General features: G+C 48.9%; 1 protein-coding gene across 5 annotated transcripts in view; it reads left to right on the forward strand.

Moving 5' to 3' along the window:
* Window positions 1-17743, forward strand: part of LOC105565051 (transcription factor Sox-2) — a 115145-nt gene that overhangs the window by 56402 nt on the left and 41000 nt on the right. For 4 of the 5 annotated variants that reach the window (XR_001009170.1, XR_001009169.1, XM_012017890.1 and 1 more), the window contains exon 2: window positions 7019-7084. The exons of the other annotated variant lie outside the window; for it this stretch is intronic. Coding sequence is in view for 2 of the 4 variants with exons in the window: in XM_012017890.1 (XP_011873280.1) it covers window positions 7019-7084 (66 nt within the window). In the remaining 2 variants the exon portion in view is untranslated. The remainder of the gene's footprint in view (window positions 1-7018; window positions 7085-17743) is intronic. 5 annotated transcript variants of the gene reach the window in all.

Genomic DNA, 17743 nt, shown 5'->3' on the forward strand with positions numbered 1-17743 from the left:
TCTCTCTCTCTCTCTCTCTCTCTCTCTCTCTCTCTCTCTCTCTCTCATCTCTTCCTACTCAACGCCTTTGACTGTAATTAACTCGTGCGGAGATAAGATCTCGATAAACTTCGCGTTGTCGCACCGGAAGTGCCATCGAAAGCGAGTGCAGAGCACGAACGGGGCATGCGGGAGAGAAGGTAGGATCCATGGATCTATGGATTCGAGGCGTCACGACGCTCGGCTGAGCGTGTATCCCACCTGAATACCGGAAACCGGGGGTACCGCGTGACGACGAGGGGGAGAGGGAAGGAGCGAGAGGGAGAGAGAGAGAGAGAGAGAGAGAGAGAGAGAGAGAGAGAGGGAGGGAGGGAGGGAGATAGAGCAAGTCTACCGGAACACCGGAACCGGAAGGGTGCGGAACCTACGCGGGCTCGCGCTGATTTCATCCGCTGATGAGACCGTAGCGGCTCGTTGACTTTACCAATGTTGTTATTAGATGTCCCGCGCTCGTCGGAACGCGCGTTGTTCCCGGCAACGTAAGCACTACGTTTCCGAGACAACGCAGGAATCCGATTTACACTCCATTAAGGACGTTTCAATCGTTACAACCGCCGATTTGGAAATATGCATAGACGTAATATATCTAGATCGAGCGTTTGCCTTCATTTGAGCAATGGGGGGGGGGGGGTAGAGGTTCACGTAGAAAAGGACGAACTCTGTTTCGTGCTGTTTCGCTCCCCCTTGATTACATGCGAACGAGAGAGAACGAAATATAGTGTTTCCGATGGTGAACTTTTCCGATTATGCTTTCCGATTAAATTATGGATACGTCCGATGAAATTTATCCGATGAAATGCAGTCACCGATGAAATTTGATTGCAAGATCGATCGTATTTTTCGTCGGATACAATTTTACTGGATATATCCGTTTGTTATTACGTAATTGGATTATCCGATTATATTTAATCGGACATTTTTCGCAGTGTATATTTCTCTTAATTGAATTATATAAAATTGCTTCGTTGCAGTAAGTTTTCCTTCCTTTAACGCAACGTAATCTCGTTTCAGGATTTTCGCGTTGAAGCTAAACATATTTTTCCAAAGAAGAACATTCTTGTTTTCTGTGTGAAACGTCCGGGACTTCGAAAATGCGAGCGTTCGATATTTCATTCGTTCACAGGACACTACAGTTTACGCATACGTCGCGATACTTTCATCGTTTATCTAAACGTTCATGCCCGAGTCGTATCGCTTTACAAACGATCTGCCGGATGAAGGTGGTCCCGTTCTCCGGGCGAATTCTGAGGCACGCGAGCTTATTGCGACACAAAAGCGTCCGTTTCAGCTTCGCGTCGGCCAAGGCGAGCCTCGCGGATCGCACGTCAAAGGGTTACTTCGCGCCGTCCGCGAACGATGACTAATGAGCCGGGATGGTTTAAACAAAACGTCGGCGTATCGGCGCGGCCCCGAACGAAATTGCTCGGCAACCTACCGCGTTGCGACCGGTGCGCCTAAACAAGAGGCTGCCATTAGGGCCAAATGACTCGAGGCAGCTAGCCACTCGTGATTAAAAGGCCGATTTGTTAAGCGGATACCGACGCCCGGCATCGCGCGGCGACGCGGACCCGGCCTGGTTACAACCCCCGTCTTCCCTGCGTTCGGAATAACTCGCGCGTTTTCGCGCCGTCTTTCCTTCCTTTCCCCTTTATTGTTCGACGCGAGCCCGATGTGAGCGCGCGATAACTCAGATATTTCATTTCGGCGACGGCGCGTTCCGCGAAATTCAGCTCGCAATGTGCTCGGTGGCACTTTTCGCGGATAGACTTGTGCATAAGTGGCCACGCTGATCCCGACGATCCGTTATTTTCGTTAACACAGCTCCTCGTTGTGACACGCCGTTGCGAGCTGATGAAAGGAGTAATGTTTCGCGAACTGTAATTAATATCGAGGCTCACGCCCGAAGGGGTAATTCTTATCCCGTCTGGTTTTGAAATATACTAAGGCCCAGTTGCACAGTGGCTAGTTAGCTTAACCAGTTGTTAAGTAGTGACACCAACCATACAAAATTCGGTAAGCTATTTACAAGGTTACATTTTGACCACTTGCATTTTCGCAAATAAGCTCAAACAATATATACGTGTATACATATATATATATAATCTTGTAAATAGCTTACCGAATTTTGTATCAGTGGTTGGCAACACTATTTAACAACTAATTAAGCTAACTAGCCACCGTGAAGCTGGGCCTAAGAGACTGACGTTGTCAGTCTCTTTTTTTTTATTTCAAACTGTCATACAAAATTGAATTTAACGTACGATTATAATGTCATGGCGAAATTCAATATGTACTCGAAAGTTGTCAGGACCGTCTCTTCTGTCGACGGGTTAACGAGGGGCTTACGCATGCCATTACAGTTACAATCGTCATAAATATTTAAATAATATTTCGTTCACCCTGATTTATGCGTAACGCCGCGCCGGTTACGGCGACGAGAAATCACGGATTTCCCCACCGTGGCAGCATGGGAATTTCGACGGGGGCAGGTGGAGCATAATTAAAGTCGCGCGCACGGCGTTCCCTTTTTATGGGAAATCCGTGGACGAAGCACCTGCCAAAAGCGGCCGATCGTGTGGGACGGCACGACGTGAACGACGTGATTTCGCTTTGGCATTTAATAACGCCGGGGTTATGGGAACCCGGTCACGGGTGGAACAACCACTCCCCTTAAGTACAGTGATTATGCCACGGGGGACACGCTATTTGCGCAATGCACGGCAGGTCTTGCGTCGAAAGAGATCGCCCGTACGAATCGGGCGGTTATCGACTCGTAGCTTTATCTCCAATGATACGATCCTGCGATGAATCGCAGTCTACGTTAAACGATCGCACTTGCCGTCGTGTAACATCAAAATTAATCCCGTAATAATAGCAACAGTAATTTTTTATCACGATTTGTCTCACTCGTCCAGAATAAAATACAATCGGAAGATTGAAAAATTAATCCTGGCACACGCACTTGTCACGCATTTGCTGGTAACGTGTGCAAAAGTCTCCAGGGGTGGATTTCTCTTGGTCAAGAATAATATCCATTTTCAGCATAGCTTTGATTGATGACATTCGTACAAGGAAAGAAGGAGTTTAACTCGTCAACTAAGGAAATGACAGTTTCGGACATCGCACGGAAAGAACAATGTAGCTGCTGTAGCTAAAACTTAGCAAAATAGGGACAGCTAATATTTTTAGTTGTGATAGCTCAATATTTTGCTACTGTGCCTATTGTATTAGGTGCGACAGCAAACGGTTTGCTGTCGTAGCAAAATATTGAGCTATCACAACTAAAAATATTAGCTGTCCCTATTTTGCTAAGTTTTAGCTACAGCAGCTACATTGTTCTTTCCGTGCGTGATAAATGGTTGTAATTGTCTACAGCGGCTACGGTGTCTTAAATTTTGGAGGGCTTCCTGCCTTTTTCGGCCATCTATTGTGTGCATCTAGTGTTTGTTCAAGGTTTTACAAAGACCTTACCTCGTTTCGGCCTGTTGACCTAATGCTTGGAACATTATTATCTGACTTCTAGTTGACACAGTTCAATCATTATAGATCTATTTTTATCAAACAGTGCCGCATTTTCCCAGGAAACGTCGGGTCAGAACCGTTTTTCATTTGTCAAAACGGCGAATATTAACTCAATTCCGAAACGTGAAACTAACGTCACTATGATATGTTACGTTAACATAACAGTATGTTAAAAATTTAACAGAAAAATTTCTACACGAGAAAATTGCAACGAAAATACAAAATGCGCATTATATTATCACAGCCTCAGTGGCTCGAGTTGGCTAAGACGTCCGTCACGGATTGAGGGAGGTCCCAGGTTCGAACCCTGGCTGAGGTAATAATAAGAATTTTAATTGTCAGTACGGGCAAAGGGGTTATAGTATTAAATGCTAAGTATAGCATTTAAGATAATTTAGAAAAAATCGTTCAGCGATTTTATAACACGTGAATTCACTGACGACAATGATTCCGCCTAACGAAAAGCCTGTGTTTGTCCGTTCGCAACGGTACGCAGGACAGGATGGAAAAAAAATACGGTATACGGATTCACATAGTGATTAAAAAAGCTACCTCCAGCTGCGCAGGTCCTAAATGGCGTTTACACTTGTAATTGATTTATATCTTAAAGGACCGAGTTAAAAATTTAGTTAAAAATACAAAATGTTTTCCACCGTGTCTACAGTACCGGTCAAAATTATATCATCGTCAGGTTTTCTGAGCGCAACTTTCGTCAAAGTGCATCGAATGTGCTCAAAATTTTACAGTAGGCACCTGATAGCAGGTGCACTTTGCACACGAAGGGTAATAAAATTTGACAAAGTACACCATGATTTTCGAATTTTTTATTCGTGCACTTAAAAACCATGTTATGCTCAAAAAATCGAAAAGTGACATAATTATGGCCGGTACTGTGTGCAGCGAAATATTCCAAATTCACCGCAAAGAAAAGTTCATTTACGTGTATATACACATAAACTGTTAATATTTAATGTGTGTGGTATAACGATATTACATAATATACTATCGTGCCGTATCAATTTTTCTACAGTTAACGCCGGCTGCGAATATCTTCGTTATACTTTCGGTGAAATCGAATGCTTGCATAAGTCATAGTCTGCGGTCATGCCCAAAGATAGATCGAAAGCTGCGTCTATTAATTCGAATGCTCGCCGCTAAGTTACGCTCTACTTGAGAAAGGAATGTGCGATCGTCATTCGACACAATCTGTCATCGTGGCAATCTCTGCGTGCGGACACGAGGTGCTCCGCGCCGATTACAATCAAACGATTTTAATTAGAGTTCCCGATTCGCATGGAATTATCAAAATAAAAGTCACGCCGCTGCGTATTTATATCATTTTCGCGAAAGCGAGCGGATTAGTCGGCAAAACGCGGCCAAATGCACGCGGCCGCTTGCGCTATAAAATTTCCATTTAATGATGAATAATCGTGCATCGACGCCCGTCGAATCGGATCGTCTCGAAATCTCGCAACGTCTCGATCCAATTGTCGTGTAAATTTCATGTTCGTATCAAGCTACCGCGGCAATTCTCTCGGATTACGAGAGAGCGTTGTCTCCGCGTTGCGTTACAAATTTCTGCGAATGCAAGTGCATCACAATGCTCAGCGCCTTTTCGCATTCCGTAGCGCGCGGCGTAACGCGCGGGACGCCCAGCCTCAACGTTATTCACCGTCCAATTAATGCATCGTTATTTAATAATATCGCTGAACGACAGCTCGGGTGCGCGCCGAGAGTGTGTGTGAGAGAGAGAGAGAGAGAGAGATCGTCTACCCAGGGAGCCCATGGTTTTTCGCATCGGCGATTTTCACGGCGAGAACACCGTCCTCCGCGGCTCCTCAAAGAAACGTAGAAAGTGAAAAACAAACCGCTCCCATTTGCGGCGCAACAAAGAAAAACCGATTTCACTCTTTGTCCCGCGGCTTGATTCTCCGGGCCGCCCGTACTCGCAGGCTCACCTTCCGGCTCTACGCTCCTCTCCGGACCGAACAGCCCATTCGCCGAGGGCGAATCCGCTTGTCCCGGCGACATATTGCGCCGACCAAAAATCACATTCCTACCGACCCCTGCCGAATTATAGCGTCGGTGGTATTCACCACGGTGAATTCACATTCCCACACATGCGCACGTGCGTGCGGTGCGCGCGCGCGCGCGTATGGGGTTGCGCGGCGACGAGGACTCACGCATGAATGCCTAATGCCTGCGGACAGTGATTTCCACCCTCGACGAGAAAGCGCGCCTCCTACCTCGTCCCCGTCCACCCTTTCTGTGGGCAGATGGGGTTCTCACGACCCCACCCCGCTCTCACCTATAGCCCACGATGTCGCGCGTAATCGGTTGCACGATAATGCCCGCTGTCACAACACGCAAACACACGCCCGATGTTCCGATTAAGAAATCAAAGGATTAGCCGTGACTCCGGGATAAGCGTTCCGTTTCATTAGAGATATTATTCGACGGCCGCGCGATGTAATATGCGTGGCGGATTCCGGTAGCGCCTTTGTGCGACTTATTATGCCGTTCTGACCGTGACAAGAGGCTGCGTAAGCGCGCCTATAACGCGATTACGGCGATAAGTACCCAGTTTAGTCCATTTGATATAGCGCGGTAAGTTCTTAAATCATATATTACGTCGCGACGACAAAAACTCGGAAGGGCCCCGCGCACGGCTGTAAAACCAAGATTTCATATTCACCGTCTCGCCCGGCCTTTAACCGGGTTACTTCATTTCCGGTAACAATTGCGCTGCGTCCGCGCGCAAAAATCCGACGTTTTCTGTCGGCGGCGACGCGGCGATAGCGCGATAAAGCCGACGCGAAAGCGGGGTAGCTCGTCGAAAAGAGCGCCCAATAAATCCGCTAACGGATAATGTATCGATGCCGCGGAGTCACGACGGTATAATATATAGAAAGAGAGAGGCGAGGTACGGGCGTGTGTGCGCGCGCGCGCGCGCGTACGCGCGTGTGCGTTTCGTTATTACACGCGCGCTAGGCGTATTGCGAATAAACGTATCGACACATACGTCGTGCTCCGCACAACACGGGTCTACACCTTGTCACCATCGACGCCGCCCTGCGCGTTCGTTACGCGCGTATATTATTCATCCCGCGTGTCGACTACGCTGAGACGATAATGGCCGGTTGTCGCTCGTCTATCTTTACTGACGTCACTGTTAACAGGTTGGGCGAAAATACGTCCCGCCGACTGCCGACAGCCTCTCATCGTCGTCGTCGTTGTCGTCGTCGTCGCGCTCGTTAACCGCTTCTTCTGCGAGAGGATATTTGCGCGAAATGCAAAATAGCCGGAAGCGACGCGCGTCGCGTCGTTAATTAGAAACGTTAACAAAATTAATTGCGTATTTTAGCGATATTATATATATATATGTATATTATTTTTTTGTCGTTGTGCGAACAGTGGGACTGGTATTAATGAGTTTTCCACGCTCTCTGTCTTCCAGGTCAGATAGCGAGCGTAAAATGTTGAACCCGGAAACCGGCTGCTACAGCGAGTCCGTACGAGCATGGTGAGTGACAATCGATTTTTTTTCCTCCATCGGCTCCGCCCGCGACAGCGACGGATTATTTCTCCCTTTAATACGCTTTTTTTTTCATCTATTTTGTCGCGTATCCATTTTCGATCGCGAGGCTAGCAAAAATACACACGGTTTTTTATCGAAACGAAGTTAACGTCGCACGTTGACGCGCGAGCGATCCCCGCGGAGATTTTAACTATTTTAACCGGTGCGGCGTTAAACAGCGGGCGCATTTCCGAAACAATGGGCACGAATTTTTGTATAATTCGCCACCATTCACTCAATTTTGCTGAAAAATCTATCACCGCCGTTATTCCATCGCGCGAGCTTTTTTTTCCCCCCTCGCCCCCCTCTCTCTCTCTCACTCTCTCTTTCTCTCTCTTTCTCTTCCCTCCTCCGCCCCTGCTGCACTCGTAAAAGGTAATTTGCCGCGACCGCTGATGTATTTATAACAAAACGAATTAAACTCGGCGCGCGCTGCGCGAGCAGGTAACAAAACGCGGCCGGCCGACAAAACCCCGAGAATAAAATACGCAAATATTTGCGTGTTTAATTTGAATCTCGCTTTGGGGTCGAGCGCAACGGCGGTGGCGCAACGGGAGGGTTAATAATGAAATGTCGCATTGTCGTCAGAGGGGGTTGAACTTCCTGCCCCCCCCCCTCTCTCTCTCTCTTTCTCGCTCCCGCCGTTCTGGGATGATTTTGTGCACAGCATATTGTCGTCACGTGTTGTCGCCGTACCTGCGTAGGACCGCGAAGGGCCCCGTCGCTCTCTCGTTCTCCAACGCCCTCCCTTTCTCCCGCCTCACCCACCCGTAACGCCATTCTCTCGCCTTTGCGCTAATTTATGGCGGGCTCTCGGCAAACTCACCTCCGGACCGCGCGCGTAATCCGGCGGGCGCCATCGTACGCGAGACGCTGCGAAAAGCGCCGCGTGCTTAACCCTTCTCTGCGGGCTGAATTCATTCTTTCCGAGGGGCACAAGTGTGTTTAAGTCGTCGAGAATGGCCCCGTACCCTCGAGAGCGACGCGTGACGAATGCTTTTTGTGCGTGGGGGAGGGGGGGGTGAGAGCGCACCTCGCGCTCTCCAAACGGAAGTGGCGCCGATTTTCGGCGATGTTCGACGGTGCACTTGACTTTCCCTCCGCGACCTCGCGGTTCCGGACACCTTTCGAATTCAATTTGCGGCGGTAATTATCGTCAGGCTTCTCCGCATAAAGCGGAAGCTGTCAGCGGAGAGATATTGATATCTCGCGCTCCCCTCCCTCCGGTGTACTCGGTACCTTCGGCCAGGAGCGATTTATCTGCAATTGCGGGGGTTTTTCTCAGAACATTAGGGACGCGGCCGCGACGCGCGGCGGAGGATTGTACGGCGGAGGGACGTGCCTTAATGCGATTAAGGTCGTTATCAGATGTCGCTTCCACTTCTTGCGCGATGACGTCGTCGGCGCTCGTTTGTCATCGCACCGACGTCGTCACGGGGGTTGCATGATTTACTTCCGCCTTTCCCCCTTTTCGCGCCCTCCCCGTTTCCCGCCGTCGATTTCTTCGTCACGATTCGAGCGTGCGACGTGCGTCCGCGCAAGATGAATGTATTTCCGTGACACAAACACACAAACGCGCGAGACAATCCCCGGCAATTAATTCAAGCGTCGCGCATCTTGTCAGCCATCATTGATTCGCGTGATAAATCACTCGGGTTGTTTATACCGCAATTAGCGGCAAAATTGCAATTCGATTTGAGAAAAGTAAACCTGCGCGTCGCTCGCTCCTACTTCGGTGACGAGTTCGCGATCTTCGAGTAATTTCTAGTACGACCCCCCCCCCCCCGGCGATGATTTGAAAATCAATTGCTTTAAGAATAATGCGCCTCCCGTTGGAGGTTCGGTCAACTCGCGTGTCCGTCCGTCGTCGAGAGCGTTCCGTGAGCGAGTGGGTTAAATGTACTTGGAATTAGTTGACGACTGACACCAGCGGATTCGTGAAGGAAAGGGGAAATAATGACAGCGCCTAGAGAATAAATTCTCAAATCGTAGTGCACGCCGAGGGCTCGCGTGCCGCACGCAGGTCTCCGGCCGTATACACGTCAGAGAGAACATCCGAAGATTCGTTAAGGCCAGCCGTTAACGCCTTTCGCCACGATCCACGACGGCCTAAGGCCGATTTAGCGTCGTATTAGCGGCGAAAGCGAGGAAAAATTGTGGCCAGGCGCGACGAGGAAACGTAGCCCGTCGTACAAAGAGAACGAAGGGAGAGGAAAAAACGTAGCGAAGGGTTGCGTGGCGGGAACTCGACCGTAGAACGCAAGGAAGGAGAAAAGATCGACTCCGCGGTCATTGAAGGCGAGGGTGTGGCCAGGAGATAGGGATGATTAGAAGCTACACCCCCTCAGCGCGTAGGGGGGGGGGGAGGAGGGCGCACGAGCGGCCCCGGGGGCGCAGCCGGAAAATTCATCGAGTTACTTAGCAGTCTTCGTGCAGTCGCCCGTTTATCTTAGGGGCGACGGCACGAAGGAAGTCGTTACGTCGTCGTCGAGAGGCCGCCCCGGGGTGGAGACGGTAATCCTAATTAATAATTAATTACGCCGGGAGACCGTCTCTCGCCCTGCCCGGCAGTGCCGAAGAGTAATGCTCGATCGGATTCTTCCTGTCGGCAGCGCGATTCGGCGATACGGTTCACCGACTATTTCCGTAGATTTATGGCGTTCGGGGCCGCGCCATAAATCTGATTAACGTCTTACATTAGCCGCGTTTTCCCTTTGTTAGGGAAAGCATCAGAGCGTTAAAGTCCGCTAATTAATACATATTATTCTCCCATCGCGCGCTTAATGATCGCGATATATATCTCGTATGATTTTCAATGTGCACTTTGCGGTAGAATCGTTAATTATCCATTTGTTATCGCGCCATTCATTTTCCTTACGATACAACGTACAACCCCCTTTTTCCTTTTAACAAGACATTTATTTCCTTCGCATGGAAATGATATTCATTGCGCCATGAATTATATCGTACGTACGAATCTACGCTCGTACCTGCTAACGTTCAGCGTGGAGTCGTCGAAACGAAACGTCTCGGTGCGTTTGTCAAATTCTCGAGGGCGCTTCTCTTTTTTGCTTTACCGCGCGCTAATATTTGGAATGTAAGCTGCCCCCGCAAGAAACGGCACGTATGTATCTCTCTCGCTATGCGGAAGCGATCATCGGCAGTAAATTCCCCCGTGAATGGAACGCCACATAACGCTGGACGTTCGGTGGCGACCGAAATAAATAACCATCCGGAGCTTCCTGGAGTCCAGAAGTATGGTGCTTTTCCGCGTCGTCCACGAAAAAGTCAATGCCGGACCGCCAGGAAAAGTCGACCAAGTTTTACGAGGGCCGATCGAAGCAGGAGAGAGGGATACGCGCGCGCGCGAGAGAGAGAGAGGGAGAGGGGAGAAAAATCGGAGAAAAAGACTCTGGGACTCGTTTCGACCGGACGCTGGGCGGAGAGAAAGATCTCCCGTGTACACGGCTAAAAGTTGTCCATGTGTGTTGTACACTCGTGTCTAGATCGTTCAGAAACACCCCCAGTTTGTCAAAGCAGACCCTTCGGTGCGGCTTACAAGCGGCAAATTTGTCTTAGATAAGCAGAACAGGCAGATAACGATTGACTGCGTTCCTTCTGCTTTTTTGCATATCTCGTTTCACATCTTCCTTCTCTCCTAATCGAAAGAAACTTGTTTCCTTTCGTTGGACATTAGCGCACGAGGCACGCGAATTTAACTAGAATTTACAAAACTGCGCTCCACTGGAACGTTGCTAATTTAGGAAAATGAAAAGTTGGGCGTTTCTTTTGGCGTTTTGTAAGACGGTCGTTTATATTCTTTTCGGGATAAGGTGCGTAACAAATAATTTCTGTTCTTTAAGAACGTGGACTTGAAATTCGCTCTAGAACGTGTCCTCGTTACGGATGATAATTTTTCGGACACCCTGTATAAAGGGCCGTAGCTATTAACGGTGCATCCTGTCCATGGTCACCGAGTTATGAATCGATTCCGCGAATGCCGTGTTTCGGCTACTTTCTCGCATTTCGACCGCACTAGGGATTTGCATATATTAGAGTTTATCCTTCTGAGAACGTTCGTCTTCGGGATGCACGCGCATTTACGGAATGCTCGCTCTGAATTTTGAACAGAATTTTCGTGGCAACCTCATTATGGTTATTTGTGCTCGTTTAAACACTGCCCGCGGCGCACGGGATTGTTGCAAAAAATTCACCTTCTTTCCTCCGCTGACACATTGTAGCAGTGCTGACCAATTTGAGCGACATTACCTAAAACTACCCTAAATAGGAATTGAACCGGGAAACGAGGCCCCGCAAAAAATCCGTCTCGGCTCGGTTAAGGGTTCGCTCTCTTATCTACTCTGGGAAAAAAAGAAAGACAGTCGGCAACTCATTTTGGCGCCCACAATTAGTAATCGAATTATCTGGATTGTTCGCAACTCTAATCCTTTGCGAATTTTGCCCCGCGTAACTAAAAATCGCACTTAGCTATTCTATCTATATCCGAGATTTTTAAGCAATCACTAATCAATTCTCTCAATTAGTTCTGTCGACATTCAGTGACGCAAAGATAATTTTCACTTAAGAGCCACTAACCGAAATGTTAAGTTGCTTAGCTACAAAAGAAACGGTCGAAATTGTTCCCGGAGTAGACTTGCGAACAATCCAAATAATTCGATTGCTAATTGTGTGCCCTAAAATGGGTTGCTGACTGTCTGCTTTTTTTCCCCAGAGTAGTTTGACACGCGATGACTGTTTTCCTGATCGCCCGAAATAACGCACGAGTGCTAGGAGGAAGAAAACGTACAATGCAGTATCATTGGATCTCATTATAAAGATGAGTTCGATGCGCGATCGATATCTTTGTCGAGAAGCGACAAGTTGGATCCAGATGTCACACCGAGGCCTCTCTTTTAACACGTTAATAGACGTTAACTCACTAATGGATACCTCTGGGCATCACCTCGTCTGCCCTTATCGAGCCCCCCATCAGCGGTGCCCTGATCGTTCGCGCGGACCCTTCTTTCTTTAGTTGCCGCACGGTCGCACAAAAGAAAAGAGATACAAATAACCCAAAATCCGCTGTTAGCTAATTAAACCGTCACGCCGAGCTTGCAATATGATATTTTGATTTTTTATTAGTGTCACTGCCGTGTGCGCGGTTCACGTCACGAAAGGGCGCAATTCTGCGAGATCCCCTTGTACTCGACGGCCAATGAGATTTTAATGCGCTTCCCGAAGAGGTGCATGTTTGGCCTGTGACGGACGCGAACGCGTGATCGAGAAAGGATTACGACGTTCGGTACGAGCGTGTTGAGAGAGAAGAGCGGAGGAGGGAGAGAGAAAGAGAGCGGGCTAACTGCGTATCCACATTCGTCTCGGTGGGGTGCTTCGCCGGGGTAGCTTTGCGTTCCTGCGCATGAGTCCTTCGGGGCAGCTGTGCAAAAAAGAGGGATTTCGGGCTCCAGCTGCGTTGCCATACGAGGGTTACTTGTCGTGGATGGCACCGGAGGATCTAGGGATCGCGCTACTCTCGAATGTAAAACGTACGCCGATCGAGACTACCGTTCGATTAAGCTACCTTCTTCAATACGCGCGCTGGCTTTTTGCGAGTGGATCGTGCAAATGAATAGGGGCGACACCTCGATGTGTCGATCAACTTTCCATAGAAGTATTTAATCCGCGAATGTTTGTGCTCGCGCATGCAATTGCGCGGAGCACGTTAATTTGACATCTCGCTGTAATAACTGTAATGAAAGTGTACACAAACGCGTTGAAACGCGGGACATTTATTTATATTAATTATAGGAGCCGCGGACACTTTGTGTCCGGAACGTAAAGTTGAGATATTAACGAGCGGTACAACGAATGCGAGGTTTAGGCATTGAAAGTACGACGTTATAGCTAAACGGTGTAAATTGGTTCGCTTGCCAAGGGGGTGTTTTTGGTCGACGACTCTCGCCCTGTCCCAGGGTAGAGACCCCTGTAACCAGAGACTGGCCATGAGAGTTCGTCAAATTTCTGCGAGTGAGAGAGAAACATAGGCTATCTAGTAGAAGAATGAGAGAGACTATGTTTCTCTCTCACTCGCAGGAATTGTCTCTGTCCCAGGGGCCTCGTTGTACGAAACAAGGTGCGCCCCCCTGAAAAAAAGGATCCGGAATGATCTCGATCGAGACACGATGTTCGGCGATGGGGCGACGGCGTTAGGAGGGGGGGGGGATTTCGGCCGAGAGTCTCTCCTTGCGCTTCTACTCGCACAATACGCGTATTTGCGAAAACGGCGGGAGAGCGCGACCCTCGGGGGTGGGAGGGAGAGGAGATTGTCGTGGGGTAAATATCGTGTAACCACCGGGGGGGAAACACAGGGGTGAGCGCACGTTCCCGTGCTTGCATACGATTCCATAAATATTTTATTGGCTCGTCATTCGACTTTATTGCGCCGCACGATCGAATGACACGCCGGATTAGGCGGCAGTTATTCTCTCGGTACACGCGAGAAGCGCGAATCATACTGATTTATCGCTTTCGACTTCTGGCCGGCGTTGATGCGTAGGCGCGTGCAAATGTATTTTTTTCAAGTGCATTGTGACCAGCGTTTCTGACGCGTCTTCCTACATTTGTTAGAAATTTGAGTGTACCCGAGGATGTTCTCTTAAAATTGATCCTGAAAGTTGTGCAAACGTGGGACAACGTGGCATTTCGAAGAACTTTAAGAGAGTTTTTTTAGTAAATGTATACAGAGTATAATTACCAGTAAAATATATGGTAAAATTAGAAAAAAAACTCTCTTAAAGTTCTTCGAAATGCCATGTTGTTACTAGGAAAATGTATGGTAAAATTTCAAAAACTCATAAAGTTCGTAAAAATGCCACGTTGTCCGACGATAACAAATTATAATTTTCATGGTAAATTTGAAAAAATATTCTGTCAGTGCCATACATCACAGTGACATACATCAATCGTAAACTATGTACCATGTGTTAGGCCTTGACCCAAGATAAATTTCTGTACTCGCAATTTTCACGGTGCTAAGGAAAGGACAGTCACGTAGCTTTTTGGACATCTCCTTTGTCACTTGATAAATTATAGACTACAATTTGTTCAAGGTTTAGCAGATTTCGGAATTTTCAAAGTGAACCATTTCGGATATGCTTTTTCGGTACATTGCTCATCCCAAGCGGCGTTCTTGGTCCCGCAAGGAAACATTTTTCACGACGCAACGACCCGAGGGAAAAAACGAACGGCCGACTTGTCTCGCTCGCACGTACAGCAACGTTACGATGTCTCGTTCCTGCGCTTAATTAAGCCGAGCCACTTAGTACCGGTGAATGCTCTTTGATTGGCAGACGAGGTGCCTGACGATAACCGAAGCTGACAGGCCAGGTACGTTGCGCCTATCCGCGCCTATGGCCTCGCGCGATGCGAGTCGGCCACTCAGTCAACATCAGGCGAATGCTGAGTTATGTCGAGGGTCCGAGTTCTTTTAAACTCGCCAATAAATCGGGGCCCAGTCTCCATCGCCACGACCGACGTGGCTCCTTCGTTCTCCTCGTTCTCGCTATCCTTCGCGTTCGCATCCCCCCGTCGTACTCTCCCTCCTCCTTCACCTCCACCACGGACAGCTCCCTCCCGGTAGTCGTCGTAGTCCTTTTATTTTTTACCACCGTGCGTCATCTCCTCTCGCGCGCCTCCGCGTTCCTCCTTCGCTTCGTCTTCAGGTAGCGCGAAATTCATTGCAGCCTCCTCCTCGGCCTCTCGCGTCTCCTCCTTCTCCTCCTCTTCTTACCTGACCGTCCGTCCATCCGTTCGGTCGAGCGAGGTGCGAAAATATCGGCTCGTTTGCCCGATGACTCGACGGCTTCTTCTCCGCTCGTTTCTTCCATCTTTTTTCCCCCCGAGAGAATTTTTTCTCGCTGCTGCGTCTCCTCTCTCTCTCTCTCTCTCTGCCGCGCGTGCATCATTCCGCGTCTCCCTCCCTATCTCCCCTTTTTCCTTTTAGTCGGCCCGATGGTCGATATTATTTCTGCAGCGGCATTCCATCGGATCGATCCTTCGCGTATCATCGGTGCCGGACAACAGGAAGAAACCTACACGACAACGGATAGCGACGATGAGAGTCGAGATGCGACTCGGTCGCGATTATGTTGTTAGCCTCGCGAATTCCAGGCGGGACGGATCGACATGTTAAAACGTAGGTAATACCATTAGGATGACGCCGAACGATTTAATCGTTTGAGAGAGATATTCGCCAAAGCGACACTAATACCTAACACGCGCGTCGCGTGTATAAGATAACATATATTCCCGTAACAATGCGTCGTAATGTGGCGACGCGGGGGAATTACATGTTACTGGTATGCAGCATAATAGCGGACAGTTAACAATGACCAGTGGTGATGTACCAATTTAACGACGCTTAGGAAAGACAGCGTTACTTTTACGCACGGGGACGCGGCTTCGACCGCCGCACGCAAAAGCCGCCGAAAGTAAGCGCTGTCACAACCGCATCCTGCACTCACGCGCGCGCGGTTGCGGCGCGCGTTCATTAAACGTATCGCAGATTCTTCACGTCAGTCATTTGTTAGACTCCAATTTCCTAAGCAGGCGTATTTCAACGTCATCTATCGCGATCGGGAATCTCGGTGTGGCGTCGTCACCAATTAATAATTACGACATTGTCGCCTCTCGCTAAACGCTTTAATCAATGTCATCGGGCCAATTTCCGATCGCCGTTGGTCCCCGTCCCATCCCCGCCGCCCGTCCCTCCGCCGCCTCTCCTCCTCTCTCTCGCCGCCACCTCTGTCGCCTCCTCCCGCTCCTCCTCTCGCGCGCGCCTATCAGGGCGTCTCCTCTGCAGGAAATTACGTGGTACACGATCGAAACGCAGGCGGAAGTCGCAATTTATCAGTTTCCAGGCTGGACGCGCCGCCGGAGATCGCGATTCCGATTTTCCTCCCCGCTCGCGCCTTCCTCCTCATTCACAGCCGTGGACCGGCCTTAATGACGCTTGAAAATCGATCGCTTCGATCTCTCGCACACTGTCACTCGTCACTCAGTCACGCTCCGCTAATTGCGAGATATTTATCTCCCCCCCCGTGCCCTTTTTATTTCTCCACCCGGCGTCTTCGACAGCCTCTGCGCGCGAGGTGTCGGGCCGATTTTATTTGTTGTCGTAATCGTAATCTCTCGTATCGAGTGATTAATTACGCCGCACGTCGGCCGCGCTGGAAATAAGTTCGTCGATCGGCTCGGCCGCGACGTTAATAACGACAACTCGACCGTGACTCGTTCGTATCTCGTTGCGCGAGTCGCGATTAAAACAATCGACGTCACGACACTCTACGAACAATACGATGATTGATCGTTGAGCGAATTAAAACGCTGCACCCGGTAATAAATAATACTGATGAATTGTACCAATAGTATTTCCCGCGGACTTTTTTCGCACGATGTCAAATCGCATTCTCGATCGTCCGACGCTTATTTCGCCGTCGTCCCGGGAGGAAGCGATCGGCCGCGCGATATCTTTGCGCCGTCCTCGGGGAAGATAAAAAAATATTCCGCGCGCTCCATGCATGCGCATGCATCGAAATATCGCTGGTTCCGCTGCTTTCGAGTACCCGGTGGGTGCTCGAGTACCCGCTCGGCCGCGGTTACGAATACGCGGAGGTCTTTTATGCGATTCTCACGCGAGCGCCGCGAGTACGCTCGGTTCAAGATCTACGATGAAGCTGTGGCCGGGGTCCTTGCTTGAAAAATAAAAAAAAACAAAGAAGAAGAGAGGGGAAACCTCGTAATAGACGGTTCAAAAGGGCCGCACCGGAAAATCGTCGATGCTCATCCGTGACGTCGAGATCGATCTCGGATGGATTCCTACGTCGTTGTTTCAACAAGGAGAAAAACCGGCATGGATCTCCCAACGAGTGCCGATCATTTGTCGGCTAAATGAGCCGACGATGATCCGAGAGCGGTCCCACTTAAGACCGCAGCGTCATTCCTCGCGAGGTGTAAAGATATTTCACGGAATTGCACGCTACTTACAAAATTCGTCACCGTTCTCATGCTTTTCTTAATTCTCGTGTGGGACGGACTGTAATTTTCTGAACACACACGCACACGCACACAGTTTCCCGCGTTTCCTCGCACGTTAGAAACTACTGCTAGAGAAATCTGCTTTCGGAGGGTGCGCTTTCGTAGCGAGTTTTGCGACGTTATTAATTGTAGAAGCGAAGTTGAATAATTGCTTTCTAGACACTCGTGAGAGAAAGTATTATTATTTTTAATAAATGACGATGTTTCAAAGTTAATTTATTTGAAAAAAGGAGAGCACAATTTGGCCGACCTTATAACTGGCTGATGTTTAATATAATAAAAATATATAATGCGTTGTTTCGACCTTCGGGTTTAGGTCCTTCTGGAGCAAAATCTTAACAAATGGCCGAGTCAACGCGATACGAAGTCATTTAGTAAAAATCAGAAAGAAAGAAAGTGGAAATTCCATTAACTACTAATCAGAAGTTAACCGACTTTTCATCTTTTTCTGATAAGTACTGGCCTATGAGATAACTGTCTGTGGTCTGTTTTTCTAACATATCTTTTTAC

Source organism: Vollenhovia emeryi, unplaced genomic scaffold (genome assembly GCF_000949405.1).
Source record: "Vollenhovia emeryi isolate VEMERY1.0 unplaced genomic scaffold, V.emery_V1.0 DF939155.1, whole genome shotgun sequence".
Lineage (NCBI taxonomy): Eukaryota > Metazoa > Arthropoda > Insecta > Hymenoptera > Formicidae > Vollenhovia > Vollenhovia emeryi.